We start from the raw sequence: 27,913 nt of genomic DNA, 5'->3' as shown, positions 1-27,913 counted from the left end.
CGCAGTAGATTCACTAAACACATTGAATTAATAGTTTAAAAACTTCCCACAAAGAAAATTCCAGGCCCATTTTGCTTCACTGGTGAATTCTACCTAACATTTGGGAAAAAAAAAAAAATCCATCAATTTGACACAAACTCTTCAATAAAATAGAAGAAACACTTCTCAACTCATTCTATGAGACCAGAATTATCCTGATACCAATACCAGAAAAAGCCATTACATAAAAAGAAAACCACAGAATAATAATATTCCTCATAAACAGTGATGCAAAAAAACCTTAAAAAGTAACAGTTGGCCTGAGCTCCTGTCAGGGAAGCTGGTGTACCTTACAGAGTCCTTTTCATTTGGCATCAGTGCAAGGAATAGCCAGCTTGTGCTCTCCCAACCCATAAATCTCAGGATGAATCCTGCAAACAGAGGAAACCCATATTCACTACCTATGTTAAGAAATTGAGAACTTCATTATTATGAATAGACAAATAGCCTCTGATATTTGAGAAAATATTACAATACAAAAGGAAAAAAGATGAACAAAGAGAACACTCAATGGCAGCTGAAACAGTTTCTATAGGGAAAAGAGGAACTTTGAGAGATTTCCAATTTCTTTCCTTACAGACGTTGTAGAAAATCTTACATCCCTCAAATGTAACCTGATGCTATGAAATCATTTAAAGAAAAAGAATTCTTCAAAATTAAAGGTAGCTGAAATATTTTTTAAAATTCAAAAGGAAAGGATGGAAAAGAAAGATAAGGCTATCAACATGTAGAATAAAAACATAAAAGATATAGAAAATATTTTAAAAGGCATAAGATACAGAACACAGTCCAGGTGGTGAATATTTATCCAAGAGAAAGAGATGAGAGAATGAATGATGATAGCTATATAGGTAGATATAGATGGACAGAGATAGAGATATGGTTAGAGACACAGACACAGATATCTTAGACTGGAGAAAACCCACAGATCTTTGGGCTGTGACTACCAAAGTAACCAGAAAGGAAAGAATAACAACAAAAAAAAAAAAAAAAGGGAAAGAAAGAAAAAGGAAAAAAAGAAAAGAAAAAACCCACTTCGATACATCTTTATGAAATATCGAAATGCTAAGTATACAGAGAAGGTACTAGAAGCTTTCAGGGTTTGGGAGAATGGTTGTCATCAAGAAACAAAGATCAGACTACCATCACAGTTGTCAGTAATAATACTTGGTTCTATAAAAAAAGGGAGGTTGTCTTTAAGATATGCAGAACAATTATTTTAACTTAGAATTCTGTACCCAGATAAACTATTAATCAAAACTGAGGGCAAAACAAAAATCCTTTCAGATATGAGGACTGGAAAACATCTCTTCCTGTGCAGTCTTTCTGGACCCTTCATCCCTGCCCCAAATGGCCACTTTAGAGTCTAGAGGAAAGAAAAGAGAATTCAAGAAAGAGGAAGCTAGGGGGCTAAGAAAAAAAGTACTTAACTCAGAAGTTCAAAATGAATGTTACAAAGTTGCTTTAAAACGATTGTGATTAAGCACCTGAAAGTTCTTAGTGATAAAGGTTTAATATATACGTAACACATACATTAAGGTCAAGAAAATGATTAGGAAATTGAGATTTGTGTGTCACTTAAATATTCCATTAAATGTGGAAAGGTAATATAACATATGCTATCATCTATATTATTTATATACAAAAATAATAATATAGAAATATTAATATATAAAACATACAACCAACAAAATTTGCAAATAGATCAATTGTACCCAAAACTTTCCCCTGAACTGAAATGTCACTTCTATTAAATACCAAATTTTCATGTGTGTATACATACACATATACATATATATTCTGTTCCATTGACTTATTTGTCTTTTCTGGTGTCAGTGCCACAAATCACTTTATTAACATAGTTAAAATGTATTTTATATCTGGCAGACAGTCCCCCTCTTTGTTCCAAATGATCAGGTTTTTCTTGTACATTAACCATTCTATATGAATTTTGAATTATCTTGCCAAGAGTCAGGAGAATATAATGAGGTTTTATAAGGACTGCCTTGATTTTATGTTATTTTAGGAGAATTGGTATCATTAAAATATTGAATCCCACATTGGCAAGAACGTCCATTTAACAGTACATGGTGTTAAATAATAGGAGTGACAGCAGGGATCCCTTCAAATTCCTTACTGTAGTGGAAATGATTCTAATGTATCCCAAAACATGAAGCTTTATGCTATAGGGTTTTAATAGATACATATTACCAAGATAGAGAATTCAGTTTTTAGTTTCCACTTTTCTTAATCATAAATGAGTTTTGAACTTTACTAAATAATTTTCTAACATCTCCTGAGATTATCATAAAGTTAAGAGATTTTCTAATTTTGAACCATTCTTGGAATTCTGGGATAAACCCTACTTAGTCATTATGCTTTTAGTTTGCTATGAGTTCTTTTTTTGGGGAGTGGTATGAGGGAAATTTGTATCTAAATTATAATAATATTAACCCATAATTTTCTTTTCTTTTGCTACACTAAAAGTTAGCAGTTACTATAATTGTAATAGAAGATATATTATCACTTCCATTCCTGGTACAATTTTGACGACTTATCTATTTTTGTTTTTCTTGATTATAAAGTACTTGCAAAATTTATTTGTCTTTTCACATAACCAGGTTTTTTTGTTTGTTTGTTTTATGGGTCACACTTTTTGTTCTCTATTTTATGAATTCATACATTTGCCTTTAATATTTCCCTCCCTGTCCTTTATTTGACTTCATGCCATTGTTTAATTTGTTAGGATTTTATTTCTAGCATCCTAAGTTGAAAGCTAGCTTTTTCACTCCCAAGTGTTGCTCTTGTTTTCTAACAAATGAATTTAACTTATAAATTTCCTTTTAATACCATGATGATTTCTTCCCCCAGGATTTAATGTTTAATTTTTTTCTTTCAGTTCTAAGTGTATGAAAATTTCTACAGTGGTTTCCCCTTTTGGCCATGAATAAACTAGAAGTGTATTTATAAATTTGCAGGTGAATAGTTTTTTCTTGTGGCTTTTTGGTTTTTTTTTTTTTTTTTTGCAAGAGGGAATGCAGGATTGAGGAGTGAATATATACTTGTGCTCAGGAAATGTGCCATATGTGATATCAGTTTATGACATTTTTAGTGTGGCCAGTACATGATTAATTTTATAAATATTCCTTGTATGTCTGAAAACTAAATATATATTTTCTATTTGGTAGATAGTTCTCATACAGAAAACGATCAGAATCTAATAATTAGATTGAGCCTGTTATTTCAATTAAGCTAGACAATTGTTATTCAAATCTTTTTTCCCTCTATTTAATTTATAATTTTCTGAAAAAAATATATTAAGATCAATTTCTCCTTTTTCTGTGAATTTTACATATTTTGAAGCTATTGTTATTAGGAGTATTGTTTTCTAGCTGCCATATTTCTCAGTAAAATAATCTATTTATGAATCTCTAATATTCATATGCTCTTTTAATTTTTTTATGCCCTGATTCTATTTTATTTGATATTAATAATATTATATAACCTTTATTTGTGTTGGCATTTGCGCTATTATAAAAAAATACAAAAGGAACAAATAACATGTTCTCCATCTCAAGGAAGTTATAATCCCTACTATATATCTATCTTGTACAATTTTTTAAAAGTTTGAATTCAAGGCTCTTTTATTTTATCTTCTCACAAATACTTCCTTTTGTTCTTCAAATATTCTTATTGATGCACATATTTGATTTGATATACCCTAAGGTCTTAGTTATAAGTAGGAATTTCCTAAATGTTTGAGATAGCTGCAATAAAATTAACATTCAGGAAATGCAATAAAATGCAACATTCAGGAAAATAAGATAGCTATATACAGATGTTGTCTGAAAAAAGCTTCAAAATTATCAACTTATTTTTTGTTTTTATTAATTTAGTTTTTACTACATGTAAAATGAAAAGTATGTTCTGGAAGTTTGATCACTGTGTACATATAGTTTGTGAGAAATCCTGGCTTCACTGTTTGTATGTGTAATGCATACCTCCTTTGCAACGGTAATTAAAGAGCACACAGTATGAAAGGTTTCTTCACATGGCTTACAACATGGTAGTTACCTTTTTAAGCATTCATGTTTGAAAGGGGAAAATATATTCTTGATTTATTTTTTGATATGGGGAAAATTGAAATATATTTATTGGAAAGAATTATGACACAAAAAATTTTTAAAAACCTAATGAGGTCACCAGCTGCCCTAAAATAGTCAGAACTTGACATTTATCTTCAGTTAAATTTACTCCAGATTTCTCATCTAAGAAATAAAGAATGATAGAGCAAGAATGAGCCTAAAAATCATTTGTTTTTTGGGTTTTTTTAATCTTAAAAAAAGGCAAAAGAAAAAAGAGGGGTATATGTATACGTATAGCTGATTCACTTTGCTGTACAGTAGAAACTAACACAACATTGTAAAGCAACTATACTCCAATTAAAATTAATTTTTAAAAAAGGCAAAAGAAAAAGAATGTAGTTAACAGATCCCAACGGCTAGTTTTGCAAGGAAAAGTTTTATAAAGGTACATATTTTTTTCTCATGACAAAATATTACCTCACTAGAAGAAATGCCATAATAAGAGACATCTAAATGTAGGTTTTATTATTTACCCTCATGCTATCTTCCATTACATTGCTGAGAAGAGCACAAATAATGTTTTGTTTTCATTTCTAATTTATGTGATTTTTCCCTTTGTAATTTAAACATCAGTTATATATTTCTTAGATACTTGTCATGTTTATAGCCCAATGTACACTATTTTTCTTGCCATCATTTTAATAACTACTTACACATTATAAAGGGATATATGTTTGGAAAGAGCAACATTTGAATATGTATGATAAAGCCATAGGTATAAGGAATTGATTGGTTTACTTTTCCCAAAGAAAACCTCCACATGCAGTTGTTTAATGTGAAAGGTTTTTTCCTGAAAAGGTTAAAAAAGTTCTAATCAACTTTTGTACATTATGTAGAACTTCATTTTCTAAACTCTGCAAAAGAAAGTTTCATATTTAATGGGAAATCATGAATTATTCCATTTATTATCTACTTCCTCCTTTCAAAGACATGATCTGGATAAAAGGCGGGGTGAATAATTTCAAAAAAATACAATACATTTTTAATGGGAAGGTGCAAACTACAGATTCTCATGACTATTAGCAAGTGTAGAGGAAACAGAATTTTACTTGCAAAATTCGTCAAACTCTTGCAAAGATAAAATGTATGACATACTTTAGTAAAAAAAAAATACAGTGAGCTGAAGTTTTCTTTTTAATGCAACTTGTTGTTTTTACTAAGTTTTGTCTTTATATTCTCCAGCTTTCCATCTTTATTAAAGTTTGATTATTTCCCTCAATTTATGTGGAAAATTGATAGTTCTTTTATTTATAAAGGTGTAAAGATGAAGAATTGAAAGAAAAGTTTTAAGTGATATTATTTGAGACAAAATTTCCTAAGTAATTGAATTTCAAGAAATTTGGAGAGCAATCACTGAATTGTTTAAAAAAAAAACAGTGACTCATATTATATGGAGTTTTATGTTAATTAAAACTGTAAGTACTAATTTAGACAAAAATATGGCGTTGAGCTAGAATGATCATGTTTACATGTGTGTATAGTCCATTGTTTGTAGCATGAACCTTATTTTTTGTTTTTCTTACAGTTATTGCCATGATAGTAGGATACAGAATCTGACAGGATGATATTATTTATTCAGTTTTTTTTTAATCATTATAACTTAATCCAAAAGCTAAGGTTATTTTTAGACTTTATTTTTCAGGCTATATTTAACTGGATAAGTAACAATATAATCAATATAAATTGGTTATATAATTATGTTTTCCTATATTGGAAAGTTACAGTGTAAATTGAAAGTACAAGACTTGATACGATTGCTTCGTTTAGCCAAAGGTGTTTGGATTCAAGTGTGGTACTTCTGGGTTGAAAATATGTTCCCTGAAAATTCTTCTTAAACAATGACATTCATTTTATACCTTTCCATGTTTGATCTTTGGCATAAAACATTCTTTCATTAAAAAGTTTGAATTTCTTGAAGGGGTTTGCAAGTAATAAGACCATTTATAAAGATTATATCTGTAATTAGCCTCACATAAGGAGGTTTCTTCTGGTGCTTTTTCACTGAACTGCTAATGAAATACTTTAAAAATGTGTTTAAGTTTGAGATTTTTCCAGTAAAGAAAATCTTTCAGTAAAGAAAATGTGTGTGACAGCTACATGGGTAAATATTTTGGTAATACCTTATATTGATTGATGCATAGTTTATTCCTTCCTGATTGATGATGATCACTGTACTTCAAATATTTGACTGAATGGAAATCATTTGAGTAAATCATTCTTACAGGGTATACACATAAAAAAATGCCTTTATATTATTAAGGGAATCATTTAAAGACATTGTAAGGATTGCAGTCAGTACTGCTTGCTGAATAACCACAGCTTTCCTCTGATAAAGGCTAATAATCACCAGCAAAAATACTATTTGACAGATTAACATTTATTGATCTCACAAAAAGTTACTGCCTTTTGTGCTAAATACCAGCTCTAACATAATCGAATCTGAGAAATCACCTTTGTTCCATTCTACACCTATAGCCCATATATCCTAAAATAAAAATCACTCATGTTGAAGTGAATTCTTACTGTGCTATTGGGAGAATTCTTTGCTGATCAGATTTTTTAGTATTTTATTTTTTGTCGAAAGAATTAAATTAGTAATAGTCACATTTACAAAATGTCATGGGGTAAACTCTCTTAGTTATTATTATTAACAATTTTAGAAAAGAATTAAAGGTTGAACTTAAATAATTGTTTTCCAAATGGAATTTTTCAATGTACATATACCTTTAAAATGTTGAAAATCTAACTGTGCTTTCTAAGTTTGATTATTAATAGGTGAAAATTTGTATTTTCAAAAAACACAAAGCAAAACTTGTATATGTAACAGTTTCCTCTAAAAATTCAAATTAGCAAACTTCTAATTGTTTAGAAAATCACAAAAAATTATATTCCATAACCTCTTGGGGGTGGAATTTATTTATTTATTTAGTTAGTTATCAAGTACATACAGCTATAAAATGAATCTAAATCTAAACTGAAACAAAAGTCCTGCTATATTAATAACTTATATTCTGATTTGGTAACATTTTATGTTGATTAGTTTTTTCGGTTTATACAATTAAAGGTGATATCACATTTATTTGGATGGTAATTCTAGTGAAGTTTCCAGAAACTATAAACTTACACATGCGTTAGTGGTATTTCTTCGGAATGAAGCTAAAATGTTAAATATTTCAATCTTTATTAGAGGGGTTTATATAAAATTATAGCAATAAAAAGTATATTATAGTACAATTAAGTATAGCACAATAGATATATCTTCATAATTATTTTAAATATTTTCTCTTAAAGTAAATATGACCAATATATTTTACAAAGAAAATCAAGATTGTTATAATGCCTGTGATATTAAAAATTCTTGTTACAAGATTAGTCACAACTGCAATAATATTATGAGTTATTTGGTTTATTTTAAATATATGTTAAAACTATGCATGAGGGGCTTTCCTGGTGGCACAGTGGTTAAGAATCCGCCTGCCAGTGCAGGGGGCACAGGTTCGAGCCCTGGTCCGGGAAGATCCCACATGCCGCGGAGCAACTAAGCCCGTGCACCACAACTACTGAGCCTGCGCTCTAGAGCCCACGAGCCACAACTACTGAAACCTCTGCACCTAGAGCACATGCTCCGCAAGAAGAGAAGCCACTTCAATGAGAAGCCCGTACACCGTAACGAAGAGTAGCCCCCGCTCCCCACACAGCAGCGAAGACCCAACGCAGCCAATACTAACTAAATAAAATTTAAAATATATATATATATGAGCTGCAATGATTGTATCATGTTCATTATATGTTCATTTTTCTTAAAGACGTTCTCCAAAAATGTTAAGGAAAATTAATAACAATATTTATATTAATAACTAATTCTAATTGTAATATTAATTATAATGATAGATACATTCTTTTGTTCCAAGTATAACAAATTCTACTTTTTGAGATAGTAACACATGAATAGTCAAATTAAATTATATAGAAAATAAGTACTGATTACCAGGTTATTTATGATTCGTGGACATACTGAGATACAAAATGAATTTGTTTTACAGAAACCATCATAATTTTAAAAGTGTGGGGTTTTTTTGGGTTTTTTTTTGCGGTACGCGGGCCTCTCACTGTTGTGGCCTCTCCCGTTGCGGAGCACAGGCTCCGGACGCGCAGGCTCAGCGGCCATGGCTCACGGGCCCAGCCGCTCCGCGGCATGTGGGATCCTCCCGGACCGGGGCACGAACCCGTGTCCCCTGCATCAGCAGGCGGACTCTCAACCACTGCGCCACCAGGGAAACCCAAAAGTGCTTTTTATATGCATTTAATTTGGATTAATAAAAACTCCTTACTAAGTATGTATATGTTTCTCTCTAGAATATATTTTTAATTTTTCCAAGCTTGAGAATTGGATGGTCTGGAAACTGTTAATCTGTGATATGCCACCTGCCCTATTTACATTTTTAACAGTTGAGTATTTGTTGACTGATCCCAAAGACAGCTACATGTTTTGTTGTTACCAGATGGATGAGATAGAATACCATGCATAACTTTACATTTATCTTCTTTGAGTGTCACCTTATTTGCATACCAATTAAAGTAATATCTGTATTAAAATGGATAATGAAAGTTATCACATTTACATGATGTGACTGCAGTTTGTGAAATTTCCAGTAGATGCCCCCAGAGACCAGTCAACTCATTGGAAATCCGTTAAATTTAAAAAGAGCCTTTTCTGTGTTGAAACTTTTTTCTTGCTCTATTTTGAAGTACATAGAAAATAAATTTAAAGTTCTAAAAATCTCAACTCCAATGGTTTATTACACAAAAATACGTATGAGTGGTAGTATTCTTAATCCATATCAATCGTTAAAAACCTAAGTGGGTAATATTAAGAAAAACGCTTTCAGTTTTCATTGTAAAAGCATTCTATATGCTTTTAAAGTAAAATCATTTAAAACATAATTTTTTTCTTTCTAATTCCTCTCTCTTTATGTATTTATGTGGCTAAAGAAATGCTATGTCCTTGTTTTAGCTTTTTAGGAAAGAAAAGTATCCTTTTCATACACACAAAAAAACTATAAAACATATCCATACGAGATATGAGTTTTATCAGTGTGTGTGTGTGTGTGTGTGTGTGTGAAGAAATGGATTTTTTCCTTCAAATTATACCTAATATCTACCTACACTGAAAAGTATGAGTAAGAATAGAGACTCACTTTATTCCATGGAAATTATATTAACTGAAGCTATTTAAGTATTCATTTAAGAGTCAATGTAATTATCCCGTCGTGATTCCAATAACATTTATCCCTACAATATGAATGTAAGACTGTTGTTACTGGCACATAGATAACCCACTAGTGACTTATAAATATTAACTTAATGGAATAAAGGTATTATCCTGACTTTTGATTAGGTATAGCATATCTTTTGAGTTTATCTTTGTCAGATTAAATAAAAGTTTTATGATCTTGTTTTAAAGTATTGAGCAAATTGAACTGCTTTTGAAATATTTTACTGAATGTGCAGCTTCACCTTGATACAGTATTTCAGTGTGACTTACGAAAAAATATGTTAAATATATTAATCATATACTAGAATAGTTGATAATGCATTTTAATTTTGAAAGGTCATGTAATAACTAGTATAAATACCTAAGTACAAAGAGAATAAGATAGATTGACATAGCTATTCATTCATGTTTTTCATATTTGTACAGTAATATCCTATTTTATGTTTGTTTTATGTTTGTCGGTGTTTTCCCCATTAGACTTTACACCCTTGTGTGGGAATCGCATCTATTTAATTTGCTTTGCACAGATGCTACTGGTTGTCTGCTCCCTCATTTTAAGGAAGGGGATTCTCTGAGTCACAAAATAACACCAGTCTCTTTCCCCAGTCCAGCGCAAATGTGGATTAACATGGATAAAGAAAATGGCTTTCTTTTTTTTTCTTTTTGATTGAAGTATAGTTGATTTACAATGTTGTGTTAGTTTCAGATGTACAGCAAAGTGATTCAGTTATATATATATGTATATTACAAAATATTGAGTATAGTTCCTGTGTTATACAGTAGGTCCTTGTTGTTTATCTATTTTACATATAATGGTGTGTATATGTTACTCCCAAGAAAGATAATGGCTTTCTAATTGGAGAGTGGCATCATACTTGTATAATGATGTCAAATTTCTAAACAATCAATACAAATAAACCCAAAAAATGTGTGCATGGTGAGGAGGAGAAGAAAACTTAATGATATTTGATATAATAGGAGGCAATGTGGTAAAGAGAAAAAATTCAGAATTTGTAATCAGAGAAACCTGAGTGTGAAACCCACCCCTGCCACTTATTAGCTTATATGATTTTGGGCAACTCACAACCTCACTGAAGATGGTTTCTTTATCTGTAAAAATGGAAGTAGTATTTGTAGAGTTATTGTGTGATTTAGAAATGATGTCTGACACATCGTAGGTGCTCTATAAATAGTAGCTATTCAAAATGGCTTAAGGTAGAATTTAAAAATGATACAATATCTCCTCTGTGGCTGTCTAATAGAAAGCTCCCCATTTCCCAGCATCTCCACACATTCAACTGCTATGGAGTTATGTCAGATTGTTCAGATTTACTTTATTCCAGTATACAGATTTTTTTTTAACTTAGAAGTTTTGGGGAAATTTGGATGTAAATTCAAAATATTTAGAATCTCTATTGAATAATGCCTTTAAATAGTAATAAAAATCCATATGAAATGCATGACCACTTAATTCCATTCTTAAAACCATTCTTCTCCAGCTACATCCCTTAGCCTGGTAAAGCCTTAGGTATCTGCAGTGGCAAAGATCTTCCTTAGGATGTAAATTTCTAGATATTCAGCATATCTGTGAATGTCACAACTTCTCCTTCTATGAATGGCCTCTTTTCTGTCAGGAGAACTCTCCTCAAACTCCATAATATTAAATCTCTCCAGAAATTTTACTAGAATTCTTAGCTTCCACCCAGTATAGTGACTTCAGGTCAAGGAGATTTTTCTTCTGATACTTAAAAAGAGCATGTTTTAATTTAGATAAGTATTTGTTTTAATATGTAAATAAAACCAAAGACTATTAACTTCATGTCCAAATGAAATAAATAAAATAATGAATTTGGATTCTCTTTGTATTTCTATTTGCATTTTTTAAAAATTCCTTTTTGTAAGCAAGTAAACTTGGGCTATGATTCTCTGTTATGAAATATAAAGCCTGAGAAATTCACATATAATGGTAGAAATTGACATACAATTTTATAAATATTTTCAGATAGCAAATTTAAAAGATGAAAATTATTCTGGCTAAAAGAAATGATATTCATTAACTATGAAGGTTGAAATAGGAACCCATTTAGTAAAACACTAACTGCTCTTTCTGGCTTTCAAATATTAGTAATGAGGCTTAAATAATACCATACGTATGTATGTGTGTGCACACAAAACTGTGTATAAAATAGAGATGATATCAGCATAGTTATATAGGCATTTTAAATACATCTCTATTTGAAATCTCTTTTGCAAAGAATGGTCTTTTTAAAAAATTTACTAGAAATTTTAAAAATTGATATTAATTATATATCATGGATGTTTTGAAGCTGAAAAATGTCTTGGGTACCAAGACAGTCCCTTCTGAAGCAGTTCGTATTCTTTGCTCACAGGGAGCAGAAACTGATTCTGACCAAATAAAATGGAAATGATTTTATTAGAAGGATATTTGGTAACTAGCTGAATTTAGGGGAGAACCCGGCTCAAAAGAAAAGACATGGGACACTTGAATGGATCTAGGTAGCAAGAACTACTTGCAACTCTAGTCAGGATGTCGCTGCCAGGTTGACTGAGTTCCAGCAACCTTCTACATCTTTGTGTTTCTTGCCTCAGATTCAAAATCCTGGGAGAGAGGCCAGTGGCTTAATTTGGGTCACTGATCCACCCCTTGGCTAGGGAGTCTTTGAAATCAAGTCCCACCAAGATGACACACAATGTGCCATTTCCAAAAATACTTTGGAGTCTGTGGACATGAAACGAGATGCTGGGTGGACCAAATCCAGCCAGAGCACCTTCGTCTTCCAGGTGAGGGAAATAAGGCCTAGGGAATGATGTTCTGCATTTCTGTCCCAGCTGGGTTTAGAACTGAGATGGCCTCCTCACATGTACTTATTTTCATTGTTTAAATCAACGTTCTAATTTTTATTTATTTATAATTTTTTTGCCCCAGTATGCTTTCTTCACTCACAGGAAAACATGATGGCAGCCAAGGCATAGACGTACAAAGGTGGCAGTGCTTGTTGTTGTTTTTTAATTGAAGTAGAGTTGATTTACAATGTTGTGTTAGTTTCAGGTATACAGCAAAGCGATTCAGTTATATATACATGTATATATATATATTATATATATATATACACATATATATGTATACATATAGATATTCTTTTCCAGATTCTTTTCCATTATAGGTTATCACAAGATATTGAATACAGTTCCCCGTGCTATACAGTAGGTCCCTGCTTATCTATTTTATACAGAGCAGTGTGTATCTGTTAATCCCAAACTCCTAATTTGTCCCTTTCCCCACCTTCCCCCTTTGGTAACCATAAGTTTGTTCTCTGTGTGGCAGTGCTTGTTTGAGGCAAGTTTGGATTTCCAGCCCCTGTCCCCTCAAACCTCCTTACCATCCCTCATACTGCCCTTTTGGGTACCATCTGGATGTCCCCTTCAGTCTCCTCAAACTCAAGTTATCTGAACCCAGACTTACTATCTTTCCCCAAACCTGTTCATTCTTTTGTGTTCCCCTCTTTAGCAAATTACCAAATACCCACACTCAACTCCTGTTGTCACCCTAGCTCTTCTCTTTCCATCAACCCCAACATCCAATCAGTCACCAAGTAATCGGTATTTTTATCTCCTAAATATTTATTGAATCCACCTACTTCTATTTATCCCCCTGCCTTACTTCAGTTCAGCCCCCGTGTCCTCTCCTTTGCGTGAACACCAGAGTCTCCCGTTTCTTCTCCCCGCTCCCGCTTCTGTTCTCTTGGATCTGGTGTGAATTTCAGAGTCAACAAGCTCAAGCATGCTAAATTGAAAGTCTTTGTTTTTTTATGACTTAATTTTAATTCCTGGCCCTAAGCCTTGATCCTCCCTAGTGTAAAATTCCAATCTCATCCCTCTTAGGTAAAGTCAGTCCAATTCAGTGATTTGTCAGGTTCTTCAGATTCTAACACTTCCCCTCACCCTGTTTTCCCATGTAGAAGCAACACAGCATGGGTGCAGGGTAGAGGGAAATAGGGTTACTAGGTTTTGCAAATAAAAATACAACATACACTTCAATTTGAGTTTCAAAAAAACAGAAAGTCTTTTGGTGTAAGTATTCCCATGCAATATTTGGGGCATACTAATAATACTAAGAAAAAATCATTCGTGGTTTATGTGATATTCAAATTTAACTGGGTATCCTGCCCAGTTTTATCTGGCAAACTTCGGAGTGGGAGTTTGTCAGCATTTACTCCCTGGTCTTAATCTAGGACCTTGTGATAGACATTGAACTTGCCTCCCTGGTATCCATTTCTCCCTCTTTGCTAACATAACTCCAGTTTCATTTGGGGGCAGCAGTGTGCCCCAAAACAGGCAGGATATTTGTTTTTCTAGTCTCCTGCAGCCAGGGATGGCCAAGTGACACAGTTCTCACCCATGGAACCAAAGTGGAACTCCAACAGAAGTTGCAGGAATGCTTTTGTTTTCCCCAATAATGGAGAAAGACACAGCTGATGCCACCGAACTCTCCCCTTTCTTCTTGCCTTGAAGGTGGACATGATGTCTGGAGCTGGGGCAGCCCTCCAGTGACCAGTGAGGGGAAGGATAAAATAATCCCAGAGGCATGGGCCTTGAACTTGCCAGGCCATGGAACCAAGGCCAGCAGCTGCCTACCCTTAGGTGTCTTGTGCTGTGAGAAATAGAAACCTCTAGTTTTGAAGGCACTGTGAGCCGAGTTTTCTCTTCCTTGGAGTTGAATGCATTCCTCACCTATGGGATGCTGTCCAGGGGTCTGTCACTGATGTACTCTATTCATCCTTTTCTGTCAGCTCTGGAAATATGCTGACCTGACTCCTTCAGTAGCTCCCCAGTGCTTCTTATCCACAGAGTTACAGCTGTGTCCCCCTTCCGTCCCCAGTGGGCAGCGCATCCGACAGCCTTTTAGCACACATCCCCTTGCTGTGGCCAGCGACATTGTGGCAAACATACCAACCCTCTCTTCCCATTAACTCTTATGTCACACACTCGGAGCCCGCTAGACAATTACGGTGTTGGGCCCGTACTATTCAGAGGCTATGGGACATTGTGCGGGCTGGTTCCAATCCTCTTCTGCTGAGAAAGTCTCTGCATTGACTTTTGCTGCCTTTACATGCCCTTGTGTAGGGGCAGGGGGGTGGGGGGAGGGGAGAGAGAACCTAGCCCTTCTGAGCATCTCACTGTTTCCTCCTCCACACTCTCAGCTAAAGGGCAGAAACAAAAATCTGTGATAGCTCCTGTCCTCTCCACTTCGAATATTTTTGGTCATCATTTTGACAGGATGGTGGTTTTTGACTTTTTGGCCTGGGACTGCAGTTTCCTTACTCTCTTTGTGAACTAGTTCTATAACAATAGGTGGCTTGTACTGGCCACCAGGTGCAGGAGGAGGAAGATTGCAGTTCAGCTGGGACATTCCTTCCATATGATTTTTCTAAAAGACAATCTCTTTGACTCATTTCCCTGACCCAAACCCTTCTACGGCTCTATCCCACTCTTAGCTTGGAGTCCAAACTTCTTACCATGGCTTTGAGGTGTCCATGATCTGGGTCTTTCCCCCCCTCTTTTTTTTCACTTCCCTCTCCCCACTCCCTTTCTCACTGTAAGTATTTTGTTCTAGACCTAAGCTGATCCCCTGAGTAAAAAATTATTGGCGATGGGAGCTGGGCATTTTTGTTTCATTTGTTTTTTAAACTCTGTAGGGTGAGTCTATTGCAGGACTTAATGTTTCTCAGAGCATCTTCACATACATAATTTTGCTTGGTTCTTAGAAGAATCCTGTGATGTAGGTAGGGCATAGATTAATACAGATTAATATACACATTTCACAGATGAGAAGAAATGAAGTCCAGAGAGGTTAGAAAGAGCTGACCTCAACCTTGGGTGTTCTAATTCCAGACTGTCTCCACTCCACACTGAAATGCTTATTGATAGTAGTAGCACATCAAGTCAGTTCTAAATATTTAATTGTCTCCTATTTAAAAAAATGTAAAATAATTAGTATAAAGGTATATCATTAGGCCTCTTGCTTAGTGTAATAATAGCCACCACAGAGCTGTTATTCCATAACCCTGTTTTATTTCCTATATAGCAATTTTCATCATCTGAAATTATTTATGATTTGTTTGCTTATTTGTTGGTTGTGTTCTTCCACTAGAATATACACTTCACAAGGGCATTGAATCTATTTGGTCTAGAACAATGCCTGGCACTTAACAGGAAACTCAATAGCTATTTGTTGGATAAATAAATGGGCTATTCAATTGTCATTTCATCTCCTTGCGTATGATTTATTATTGTTAGAAGTGAAATAGTACATAACAAATCATTAAGTTAGTCCTAACTGAAAATAATTTTTAAAATATATTTAGCAAGAGATTTCAATAAACATTTTCTGCGTAAATGAATTAATGAATGAATGAACCTCCATAATATACAGTGAAACCACTTAATAGAGCTTTGTTTTGATATTCGACAACACATTTAAATTTTGCTTGCCTTACTGGTTTTTTGTTTTGTTTTGGTGGGTGGCTAACGTATTAAGTATTTTTGGATACTGTCAGTTGCTATGGTCTGAATGTTGTGTTCCCTAAAATTCATGTACTGAAATCCTAATCCCCAAAGCTGTAGGTCACTGGGGCTTTTAGAAGGTGATTAGGTCAGGAGGGTGGGGCGCTCATGAATGGGATTAGTGCTCTTATAAAAGAGGTTCCAGATTATTCCCTAGCTCCTTATACTATGTGAGGATATGACTAGAAAATGCCGGCTGTGAACCAGGAAGAGGGCCCTCAGCAGAAGGCGACCTTCCTGGAGCCTTGATCTTGGACTTCCAGCCTGCAGAACTCTGAGCAATAAATTTCAGTTGTTTATAAGCTACTCAGTCAGGGGTATTTTGTTATATCAGCCCAAACAGACTAAAACATCAGTCAGCTAGCTTATTTGTCCTTATCAAAGGGAGCTCAGCTCTGGAACTGATATATTTATAATGTAATTTCACTAAAATTACTGTATTTAGATAGTTCCTGGCATCTTTCATTAAACTGAAGTTGTTCAGTTATAAGTGTTTGAGGTCAAGATTGTTTTCAGCGCTTCCACTGAGGGAAAAAAATGCAGCGTGATTCAACTTTTAATTATTATAAAGATCAAAACACTGCACAGATTTAAAGGATTAAAATAACGTGTTCAGTGTTCTGTTCTTATTCCCAGTTACCGGAACTCGTACAAGAAGAACATCTGTGTGGACATGCTGCGAGATGGTTATCATAAGTCTTTTACTGAGCTCTTTGCTCTGATGGAGAAGTGGGATGCCCTGAGGGAGGCTGCAAAAGTAAGGTCCCTCTTCTGGCTGCAGAGACCCCTGGAAGAGCAGCCTGACAAGCTGGATCACTTCTACTACTACCTGACCAGGGCCGAAGCAGCTGAAAGGAAAGGTGAGTGGATGGATTTGGGGAAGCAGCACTGCAGAAGGCAGAACAGTGAGTGCCTGAGGGAAGGTTCCGAATTGTTTCAAGTATGAATTTAAAACATTGAGACACCTTAGCACAATTCAACCTAGTCAGCTAAGCATCTAAATGGAATAAATGGTAGAGAACGCTGAATCACAAGGCTGGCCAGACACACAGCCATCCTAGTGTTGTCACTCTAAGCCAAGGAAGACAATGAATAGCACCTAATAACATCTCCAGGCCTTTCCAATGTATTAAAATCTTTGGTATCATTAATTATACATCTTTCCATAGTTTTTTTTTTTTTATATATAATCTGATTATTGACTTTCACTGAGGAGACACTTTCAGAGTACTATAACTTGACAGTTATACTTATTTTCTAGTATTTGTATAATGTAATTTAAAGATTTTATCCATAAGTTCTATAGATTTCTATCAGAAAATTTTTATTAGTGAATAGTGAGGAGACATAAAAAGCCTGCAATTTACAATTACGAATAAAATTGTTAATTTTATATTTTCCATCACATCATCTCTAATAAATTCCTTTTTTTTTTTTGGTATCCTGAAATTTTCCAGAAAGTCTATATGCTTCAAGTATTGAAGAAAATATTTTAATCTCTACTATAATTATACCAATATTGTCATAAGTATTTCTTATTTACATATTCATAATTGGTCATTTTGTATAATCAAAGAAAGGAAATCCCAAAAGTTGGCATATAAATTTGGTGTTTTCACCAAACAAATCCTTTTGTTCAACTTTTTGTGTGAAAACACCATAGGACTCAAAAAGAGAAGCTCAGGCCACAACATGACGATGTCTGTACTTCATTTCAGGCCTTTCTATGGGAAAATAGAGTATTAGACAATGTTTTGTTAGCCAGTGCTGCAGTGTGGAAAATTGATAGGGACATAGAAACAGCATCAGAGGGGTAGCAGAAGTCTTTTAGCCTCTATAGTGGAGTCCATATACATATTTCCTATCTGGTTGTGACCTGACTTACAAATATGAGATATACAAAAGTCCTAACAACACTACATGTGAACTAGAGTGTGTGTGTGTGTGTGTGTGTGTGTGTGTGTGTAGACAAGAGGTGATTATTTGATTATTTGTATAATGAAAATTATTTAACTGCAGAACTGACTTTAAAAATAGAGTCCTTTGGTGAATTTTAAAGTGTGATTTACATATAATTTCTCAAGAAATTAACTGTTTAAAATTTTTAAATGCTATTGTAAGAAAACCTACATTCTAGTGTCAGCCCCAAACTCTGAAATGATATTTTTACTGAAAATAGAATTGATGCAGATAAAATTTGCTCACAGTCATTTTCTAAGGTGAATTAATCACATTCACTAAATGTTTTAAATAGAAGCATTCATTTTAGTAGCATAATACGAGCCAAACACATCACTAGTCATAAAGTGTCATAAATATGAGAAACTTGTCGTAAAGCATTTTGTAATTGTAAAGAAACTAAATGCTGAATAATCTGAAGGTAGAAAACTTTTAATTTGTAATCTTTTATTAAAGAAAAGTAAATATACATATAAATTAAAATGATTCTCCAATTCCAAATATTTTAAAAGTCCAAACTTTACAATAGCCAATGTCTTATACACATGGTACAAGTAATGAAATATTTTCTTTACTGAGTGGTTTATCATATATTCATGGTAACTGAGGTTACATTTGTTAAATGGAACAAAATTACCTCTTGCTCAGAACAACTCTTCTGTAAGGTAATCGACTTCAAAAGGCAGTGGCTTTTGCCTGGTTAAAATATAGAAAGTTAAAATTATTGCAAAAAAGTATTATTGGAAATACTTCAGTTGAAGGACATGTAAATATTTGTATGCTCTTTTTTTAAAATGTGTATAATTTTTTCACATTTAACACATGAACTTCATAGAAGAAAAATTGTGATTGAGTTAAGCATGTCCCAGAAAATGGTGTAGGGGATATGCACAGAAACTCTTATTCACTTGAATTAATTTTAAATCTTAAAACCCATACACACACACACACACACACACACACACACACACACACGCACACTTAATCTAGAATACAGAGATCTCTTAATAGTGCCTTGAAGATTTCACCCCATATGGTTGTGGAATCTGAGACAATTATCTTGAAGCAGCATATCTCTGAGTATTCTCATTGCTTTTCACTGGAAAGACCATCACTCTAGGGTCACAGTGAAGTCCATGTAATCAAAGCTGTGGCACTAACAATAGTCATCTCAGGTCAATTCTGTCCCTTGAGACTTGGCAGAGCAGGAACCTAGAGTTATTTAAATTACTTTTCAAAATAGCACTTTCTGTTTTATAGCAAAGAAGTGTTTAAAGTAAGGCAGTCATTTCTTTTTGGATTATTTTCTATTTGTGAAAGTGTTTCTTTGTCCCTGATAGCATTTCTTATATTTCCCATTGTTGTGAATCATCTCTGTACCATCTGTAACATTATGATTAGGGCCTTGTGCCCCATGGGACTGGGGAAGAGATGGCAATAATGGTAATGGGTAGCCAAATCAATAGATAATTCAAACATGATTTACACTTGACTTTAAATTATTGTTAAGGGTTAAGCAGCAATTTTCTTTTCTAATAACATTTATTTAAGATACCCAAAGTATGTTCTACTCAAGCAGAGTCCCACAGGATGTTTATACAGTTTATGTAAAGCAGAACAAAAGTAATTGTCTGGTGAAATAAGTTTGAGAAACAACCAGGTGAATTAACATATACATTAAGCAGTTTGGTTTATTGCAGGACTTATCAGAGCCTTTAACATGCTCATGTATATTGTGTGGTTCACTGAAAGAGGGAAATTAGCAAGAGCATTTTCCAAATTTATTTCATCATGAGATCTCCTTTTTAGGTAGCATAATGAATATTGGTCTTAATAATAAATCAACAATAAAATTGATTTTCATCTTATAAATATACCTGCTGACAATTCAAGGAAGTGTTCCGCAAGCAAGGAGAAAAGGCTGCTTAGAATGTAAAGGGTACAGACCATGTATTTGGATTATTCAAAGATTCAAAACTTGATATAGTCCTTTATACTTAATACTCTGAAAAACATTCAATTTTTCCATAGAAAAATAGCTTAGCTGACAAGTAGTCTTTAAGTATGTAATCTAAATAGCTTATATAACTCATTCTAAACAGAACCAAAAACTTCGTTTATAAAATGTTGGAAATGTTTTTCTACTAAGGTTTAATTACTGAAAAAAGGAAAAATTATTTCAGGATTACATATATTTTTTAAAATCTCTTTAAATGGAAGATATCAAATGTTTTATTTACAGGTTTTAAAAAACAGCAACCCTCTAATCATTAAATATGAGAAAGAATATAAAATGTTACAAAACATATTTTAGTGCTCTATTCATATTAGGCAGAAGGTTCAGAATGGAAAGATAAAGCATAGGAGAAGTCAGTTCTGAAATGAGAGTATTCGTTTTAAGTAAATAGCTCAGGGTACCCTCTACTTTTCACCTAAGCTATTGCCTATTGTGAATACCTTAAAAAGCAGAATGGTCTCCAGAATCCCCAGTGCCTTCAAAAATGGGAGATAGGGAGAACTGTTTTTTAACTTTAATTTTTAGGTCTAAAACTTATTTTGAGATAAATCTTCATTTCCTATGGAATTATGAAGCAGTGTCTGTAAAAACATGACATAGGTTTTAGAAATTCTTTGGAAACATTGGAGTGACTTATGTACAGTTTTTGAAAGTTAATTTTGTGGTAATCAGCCTAATGTCATTTTTTTCTGAGCCTTTTGATTTTAATCTTATAGGAGTATCAGTGGGCAATATACAAATGCTTTTCATAATTGTAATTCTTTCAGGAGTATATAGGTTGACTCTTCTGATAGTAGTGAACAATTAATATCAGTTAATTCCAATAGATAATTATTGTTGTTAAAAATCCTTGGAAGGGTAATCCAGAGGCTACCACACATGTACTACTGTGCTTTAAGCACAAATGCAAAGAAACATAAAGATAATGAATTTGTTCATATCCACCAATAGAATGAAATTTACGAGGGTGAGGCACAATTTAACACACACATTTTTGTTTAAGTTTATGACTGATTGCAGTGGAGTTTATAAGACTGATTCACAGTTTATTAATATACTTTTTTTGTGTAAAAATAGGTCAGATGCCACTTTGGGAAAAAAAAGGGGGGGTTTAACAAACTGACAACTAATAAGCTAGTAATTGAGTGAGAGGGATGACTAATATTAATGCATTTTCAGCAGAAAAAATACTCATACAAAAGATAAGCATAGAAATCCACTTTTTCTTAACATTGTTGGTAACTTGTATTGTCAGAAACAGCACTAGAAAGTGTAAGGAGGTTATGTGGTCATTGTGATCATCATTTCTTCTATCTATAAGCTGCATGCTTGCCTTTTCTTCTGGGTGAAAATACCTTGCTATTTTCAGATTCCATCTGCTTTCTTCATTCATCTTTTAGCCATGGTTAAGAAACATTGCTTTCTCTGGAATCTCTAAATAATTTTCATATCTTCAATGGGAAAAGTACTTCCACATACTCATTTCTTCAAAAGAACTGAGCACATTGCTGGTAGGTATCATTCTGTTTTTTTTGTGTTATATAAAGACTCCTGTTTCAACCAAAGAGTATGTCAATTTCTAACAGGGTCTAAGCTCTCCAAAAGAATTTTGTTGTTTTTCTCGTGTGCACATCCTTTAATTAATGTAATTATTTAAATAGTTAAAACATTAATTTTTGCATTTCCATTTTTTAAATGGTTAATCATGCTTTTAAGGAAAAATAGAAGATAAATGTCACTATATTCATTTGCCATTTGAAGGGATGTACCTTGAGACATCTTTCTAATGCATTTTATGATGTTTTTCTCTCTTTGAAGAATACTTTGAAGAGGTCTATAATAACTTGTATGCTCTGGCCTGTTACTTCAATAATTCTGAAGACAAGTGGGTAAGGAACCACTTCTATGAACGATGTTTTCAGATTGCTCAACTCATCAAAATTGACGGTGGGAAGAAGGAAGCCGAGGCGCACGCACACATGGGGCTGCTCTTCGAGGAGGATGGTGAGTAGCCATTTGTCAGGCTGCTGCGGGGGCTTTGAAGCATCCCAAGTCCAGGCAACCAGAAAGCACATGGGGGTAGAGAAAAAGACCCGAGGCTGAGTAGAAGAATATGAGTTACTGGGATTAAAAAGCAAAAGGGGGCTCCCCTGGTGGCAGTGGTTGAGAGTCCGCCTGCCGATGCAGGGGACATGGGTTCGTGCCCCGGTCCGGGAAGATCCCACATGCCGCGGAGCGGGTGGGCCCGTGAGCCATGGCCGCTGAGCCTGCGCGTCCGGAGCCTGTGCTCTGCAACGGGAGAGGCCACAACAGTGAGAGGCCCGCGTACCGCAGGAAAAAAAAAAAAAAAAAGAATAGCAAAGGAGTGAGACTTTGGACTCACCCTCCATATTGCTACAGTCATACCTCTGCTGAGTGCTCAGCCTAGAGTTCCCAGAAGCGTCATCACAGAAGGAAAGCATCTTCCTCCAGGCCTCCACACACATCCTTCGTCCACATATGTGCTGCACTGTTTTGAAATGCTTTTCCTTTCTTACAGACCTGCTTGTTCATTTTAACTTGATTTCTCATGTATGAAAATGGGAAAAAGGAAAGGCACACTTTGTGATTTTCCTAGCATCCCAAGTCCCATATATATAACCTATATAACTCGGGTACCACCCCGTTGTGATTTTTTAATAATTTCTGAAGGAAATGTTCCTTTAAAAATAATGTCATTCTTAATAATGTTATCTTAAGACAAGCCAAAGTCTGAAAGGACAACAAAAATTCATTAGAAACATATTTTATTTGGTGGTTTAATAAGGATTGCAAACAGAAAGTTAAGAATTAAATTTATTTATAGAAGGATAGTGGGTAGATAGTATGCAAATAAAATATGTGAGAAGTTGAAAATATTTGCTCAGAAATAATTCTGTTTCTTCCCTCAGAACACTGTCTCATTTTCCACAAGAGTTTTGACTTTGGCAAAAGAGTTAAATTAGAAAATATTTATTATCTTGTGGCTAGAACTGCATAGGGCTTTGAGAAGGGAGCGGAAAAGGTTTTTGTGCTTCAGGAAATTGCACTTTGTAATCTACAGCACGGTCGGTGCTGGAACGTGGCTGATAGTCAGGGGCTCTCTTGAGTGATAGGTATGGGGAAGAACAGAACAATTCAAAGAAGTGAGAGATCGTACAAACTAGATCCAAGGAAGGCACGATGGAGTCAGAAGGGACTGGTGGGGGATCTGGACGATGGGTGGACTTTAGGCGGGTAAAGAAACAGGAATATATTCTGTAAGAGGGAACTACATACGAAAGCATAATTAGAGAAACTGGTAAGAGGAGCGACCTGGTTAAAGTGGAAAGTATATTTCTGAGCAGTGATGGGAACTGAGTATGGAAAGGCAAACTAGGAACATGCCAGCGTTCAGAGCTTGGGCTGAACCAAACTCTGTAGAGTTTGGGCTATACCTTCAGGCCAAGGAAAGGAGTGTGATGGAAGTCTGGCTGTGATACACCCTGTGGGAAGAGGAATAAGAGAAAGGAGGGATGGTTAGGAAGCTGCCCCACTAATTCAACCCTGAAGAAACAATCCAAAAATATTTAAGAGAATGTGTTTAAGTGTATCCACGGCAGTACAATTTATAATGTCTCAAAACAGGGGATTAGCAGCATTAAGCAACACCCATGCAACAGAGTTCTGTGCAGTCATGAAATTACAAACTAGAGCCAAATTCATTCATTCAACAAATATATGTTTAGAACCTAGTACCTGGGGATAAAACAGTAAACAAGACAGACAAAATCTTTGCCCTCCTGGCACTAACATTCTACTGGGAAAAACAGGCCTTAACCACTCATAGCTATATAACATATGAAGCACTGGTACGTGCTGTGATGAAATATAAAACAAGGCAAAGGGATAGATAGTGGTTGCTACTTTACATAAGGTGTTCACCTTTTAGAAGATGAGGCATGAATAAAGTGAGGGAGTAAGCCTTATGAGAATCTGGAGGAAGAGGTTTTTAGAGAGAGGACATGGGAAGTGCAAAGGCCCTGAGGCAAGTGCATGCTGAGCACTGTCTGGAGCCCAGTGAGGAAGGTTGGGGGTAGACGGAAAGGAGCTAAGTTTAGACCAGGAGGCTTGGGATCACACTGGGGCTTGTAGGACAAGCTGAGGACTTTGGATTTTGTTCTAAATTGTATAGGAAATCTCAAATGTATATTGATTTGAGAAAATGCTCATGATACATTAAATAGAAAACAAGATTCAAACCACAATGTAAAATATCATTATTTTTGGTATGTATCATATACCAATGTGTTAACAGCGCTTGTTTTTGAATGTGGAACCGTAGGTGATTATAGAATTGTGTACTGAAGGGTTATTACTTACTGTAATTGAGAAGTTACCTGTTCAAACTCTTAGCCTATTGTTAAAAGTAGAGTTTAGTGTTTCAATTTGTAAAGATGGAATAAATTCTTGCTTAAGTAAAATTCAAAGTAAAACCTTTGCTTAAGCTTTTTAAAATTATTATTCTCATTTCATCAGTGATGTAAATACTTTTTTTAAGCTTTTAGAAATTATTAACTTCATTTTGAATGATGAGGATACTGGGGCACAAAGAAATTAAGCTGGTTAGTGGCGGGGCTAGTGTTAAGTCAGCTGGATTCAGAGCCTGTGCTAGCAGCCATTACTCTATGCAGACCAAGAATTGCTTTACTTTCATGATGTGCTAATGATGAAAATTCCTGAAAATTATACACTAAAGTATAGTTTAGCACTTTTTTGTTCTCTACTCTAGGAACATCCCTCAGTTGAAAAGAATAAGATTTCTTTTCAGTCTTATTTTGTTTTTATAATTGGAAGCATCAAATTCTCCAATTATGAGAAATCAAATAATGGAACTGTCAATTACTGGCTCCAAAAAAAGAAGTCACAAAATAAATATGAAATAATATATGAAAATGAGGGCTGAAGACGCCAGGGCTACATTGATGAAAATTTAAGAGTGGCCTCATTGAGGTTCAGATAGCTATTATAAACATATTCTGAATTTTCCTATAAATTTTATTTCTGACTTTTAAATTTGGTTTGATTTTTTGAAAATTTATTGCAATAAAAAATGTGTAACAGAATTTACCATCTTAACTATGTGTAAGTGTACAGTTCGGTAGTTTTAAGTATAATCGCCCTATTCTGCAACTGGTCTCCAGAACTTTTTCATCAGCAAAACTGGCACTCAATACTCGTTAAACTACAACTCCTGATTTCTCTCGCCTTCTGATTTTTTAAAATCTGTGAATGTATTTCTACTGGAGGATTTATTCATTGCTTCCTTTACTTATTTATTTATTCATTCATCTTTCCATTCACTCATTCAACAAATACTGGAGCACTTACTAATGGCTACTAATACGATTAGTAACCATGGCACTGTATCATTTTAGTAGCTGAGAGTGAGGATGAGTTTGGGAAATGTGATCAGGGTGGGGCTGCTGTGATATTATCTTCACGGGTCAGTGGCTTACTCTCAGTTAGATGCCCCACCCCATAGCATGATAAAATGCACCCAAATTCCATAATACGTAGAAAGTTTTGGCTATAAACCTATTTTTAAGTGAGATTGTGTTATTTTGTTTTGCAACCACTTTTTGAAAGATCTAAACTATTTTTCTATGGCCTTAATCAGTTCATTGGCCACAAGAACAATGCCTGCATTATTTGATGGATAAAATGACAGAGTTGATGCTGATGGCAATTCTAGAGATTGACTTTGAGTATCTGACGTACTTAGCCATGGTGAAAATTATCTGTGCAGCTTTTGTAATCTGGGGTAGAATTTTTATGAGGAGGGTAAACTAGGACTACTTAAACTATGTGGCTAGAGCGCAGTGAGGGCTCACCTGAATATGGGGGTCCCCCTGAGGTGATGATGGTGTAGCTTCCGCATACCTGATCTGATTGGTCCAGACAAGCCCCACATCTGGAGGCCCTGCAGCAACAGCTAGGCGGTAGCTGTGCTCAGGGGCAGGTGGCATCCTCCTGGTTCCAGGGGTGCCCATTCAGATTAAAAAAGCAGGATACCAGCCGGCAGATGGCAAAGGGCAGGTTGTCAGGGCCCAGCAAAGCAGCTGTAGGCCAGGACATGGCTCCAGCACCCTCAGGGAACTAGAGAGCAAATGAACATGAGCAGAAACCATGTCACAGGGCTGGGCACCTGGGTGCAGTCAGGGCCAATGTTCAGCCCACAAGCACACGTGGGACCAGAGTCCCCTGGCCAGAGTTGAGCACAAGCTCTAGTTCCCACTGCTGCTGAAGATGGTGCTCTAGTATGCAATGGCCTGGCTTCTATTGGCGCAGGGGCTGGCAGTCCCATTCTTCAGGTGAAATATCTGCTGGGGTAGCAGGTGTGGAGTAGTTGTGGTCTGACAAATACTTGTAGCACATCAGTGGCTGTATCTTCTTTCAGAATTGTCACCTATTTGGAAGGACAAATGGACAAGCGGTATTCACACCACATCTGTGTAGCATTGGAGAAAGCTCTCAGACCCTGGACCTCAAAGAATGTGCACATACATTCTAGAGCAGCACACAGAGGTCTAGCAGGGCCAGTGTCAGAGCCTGGGAGAGAGAGGGTTTTTTAAGAGCCATGACTAGGGAAGCACCAACTTCCCCCCAGGTATGGTCTGCGGCCAAGGCAACAATAATAAGATGATGTGTCAGAACCTTAACTTCAATCCTCCCTTGCCAGGTCAGTATTTAGTGGTTGGGTCAGGGGACTAGGGTCCAAGCCTTGCAGTTGCAGCTTTATTGGTGGGGAGCAAACCAGTGGCAGGGTTGATCAGTTGGCATTCACAGTTGAGCAAGCACCAACACCTTTCACCTTCTCCCCTTCCATTGACTTAGGATCTGAGTCCAAGCCTCGCCTTTGACCAATTAATGAACTTAGCACTGAGACTGGCTGGTTTCCGCGGAGCCTTGTAGGAGGCAAGTCTGTTTTCAGCAGGGGCTAGCCTAGAGGATTAGTATCGGTCAGGGTAGCCCTTGATTTCTGTCTAGCTTTTTGTTATGTTCCTTCTCCCCCAGTTCAAAGACGGGTGGCTTCTAAGTAGCATCTCTCACTCTGTCAGCAATCCATTCCATTTCAACCCATATGGGCTTGGGGTCTAGACCTCGCATCCTGAGAGACCAGGAGGATGATTAGAAGTAGATGTTGGGTGACAACGACGGGTGCTGATCATGTTCACGGAGAACAGGCAGGGGAAGGCCATTGTAGGTACAGCTTGGAACGTGCACATCTTCCAGTTCTGCAGGCCTTCATCTGCGATTTTAGCATAGGGATTGAGTAAAGGCTAACCCAGATCTATAACATTGACCCCAAATTCTCCTAATGACCGGGAACTTCTGAAGAAGGGTTATCCTGGTTGGCTTGCTCAGTTCAGGGCCTAGAATTGATTGTTGACAGTCAGTTCTTTGGACACATTCTAGATGGTGTATCCCAGTGTGATTTGCCAGGGGCTGGAAGGAACGAGGAGAAGAGCAGTGTTGTGAATATACAGTGGAATGGTCCCCCTCTCCCCTGATGCATCCAGTAGTGAAAGGCAGCTACAGCAACAGATTTGTGGAGGAATCCACCACTGTAAGGGACCATCTACCTTACAATCTTGATCTCATGGAAAGGAGTAGAATTTGGAAGTCCACTTATCCTGTCTTGCTCAGTCCTTCCCTAACACATGCTCCACCCATTTTTAGTGGTCATGGGGAAGATGCCCCCTTTCATTTTTTTTGCATGAATTTTATGAGGGGCAGTAGTTCAGCTTTCCTCTCAGTGAAGTATTCACCATGTATTAGGCCATTCCTTTCCATATCACACACACACACACACAAAAAGGAATTCTATCACTG

The 27,913-nt window shown here is 35.5% G+C and overlaps 1 protein-coding gene and 1 long non-coding RNA gene across 4 annotated transcripts in view; one reads left to right on the top strand and one right to left on the bottom strand.

Moving 5' to 3' along the window:
- Positions 1–27,913, bottom strand: part of LOC125964180 (uncharacterized) — a 672,498-nt gene that overhangs the window by 79,351 nt on the left and 565,234 nt on the right. The window lies entirely within an intron of this gene.
- The window catches only part of TTC29 (tetratricopeptide repeat domain 29), a 249,929-nt gene that overhangs the window by 17,637 nt on the left and 204,379 nt on the right, over positions 1–27,913 (top strand). For both annotated transcript variants that reach the window (XM_033402828.2, XM_049708815.1), the window contains exons 3-4: positions 16,681–16,904; positions 21,839–22,024. In XM_033402828.2, the coding sequence (XP_033258719.1) occupies positions 16,681–16,904; positions 21,839–22,024 (410 nt within the window). The remainder of the gene's footprint in view (positions 1–16,680; positions 16,905–21,838; positions 22,025–27,913) is intronic.

The sequence above is a fragment of the Orcinus orca genome, chromosome 4, assembly GCF_937001465.1.
Source record: "Orcinus orca chromosome 4, mOrcOrc1.1, whole genome shotgun sequence".
In the NCBI taxonomy this organism is placed as follows: Eukaryota; Metazoa; Chordata; class Mammalia; order Artiodactyla; family Delphinidae; genus Orcinus; species Orcinus orca.
The sequence above is the reverse complement of the archived record's forward strand: the minus strand, read 5'-3'. Positions and strand labels throughout refer to the sequence as shown.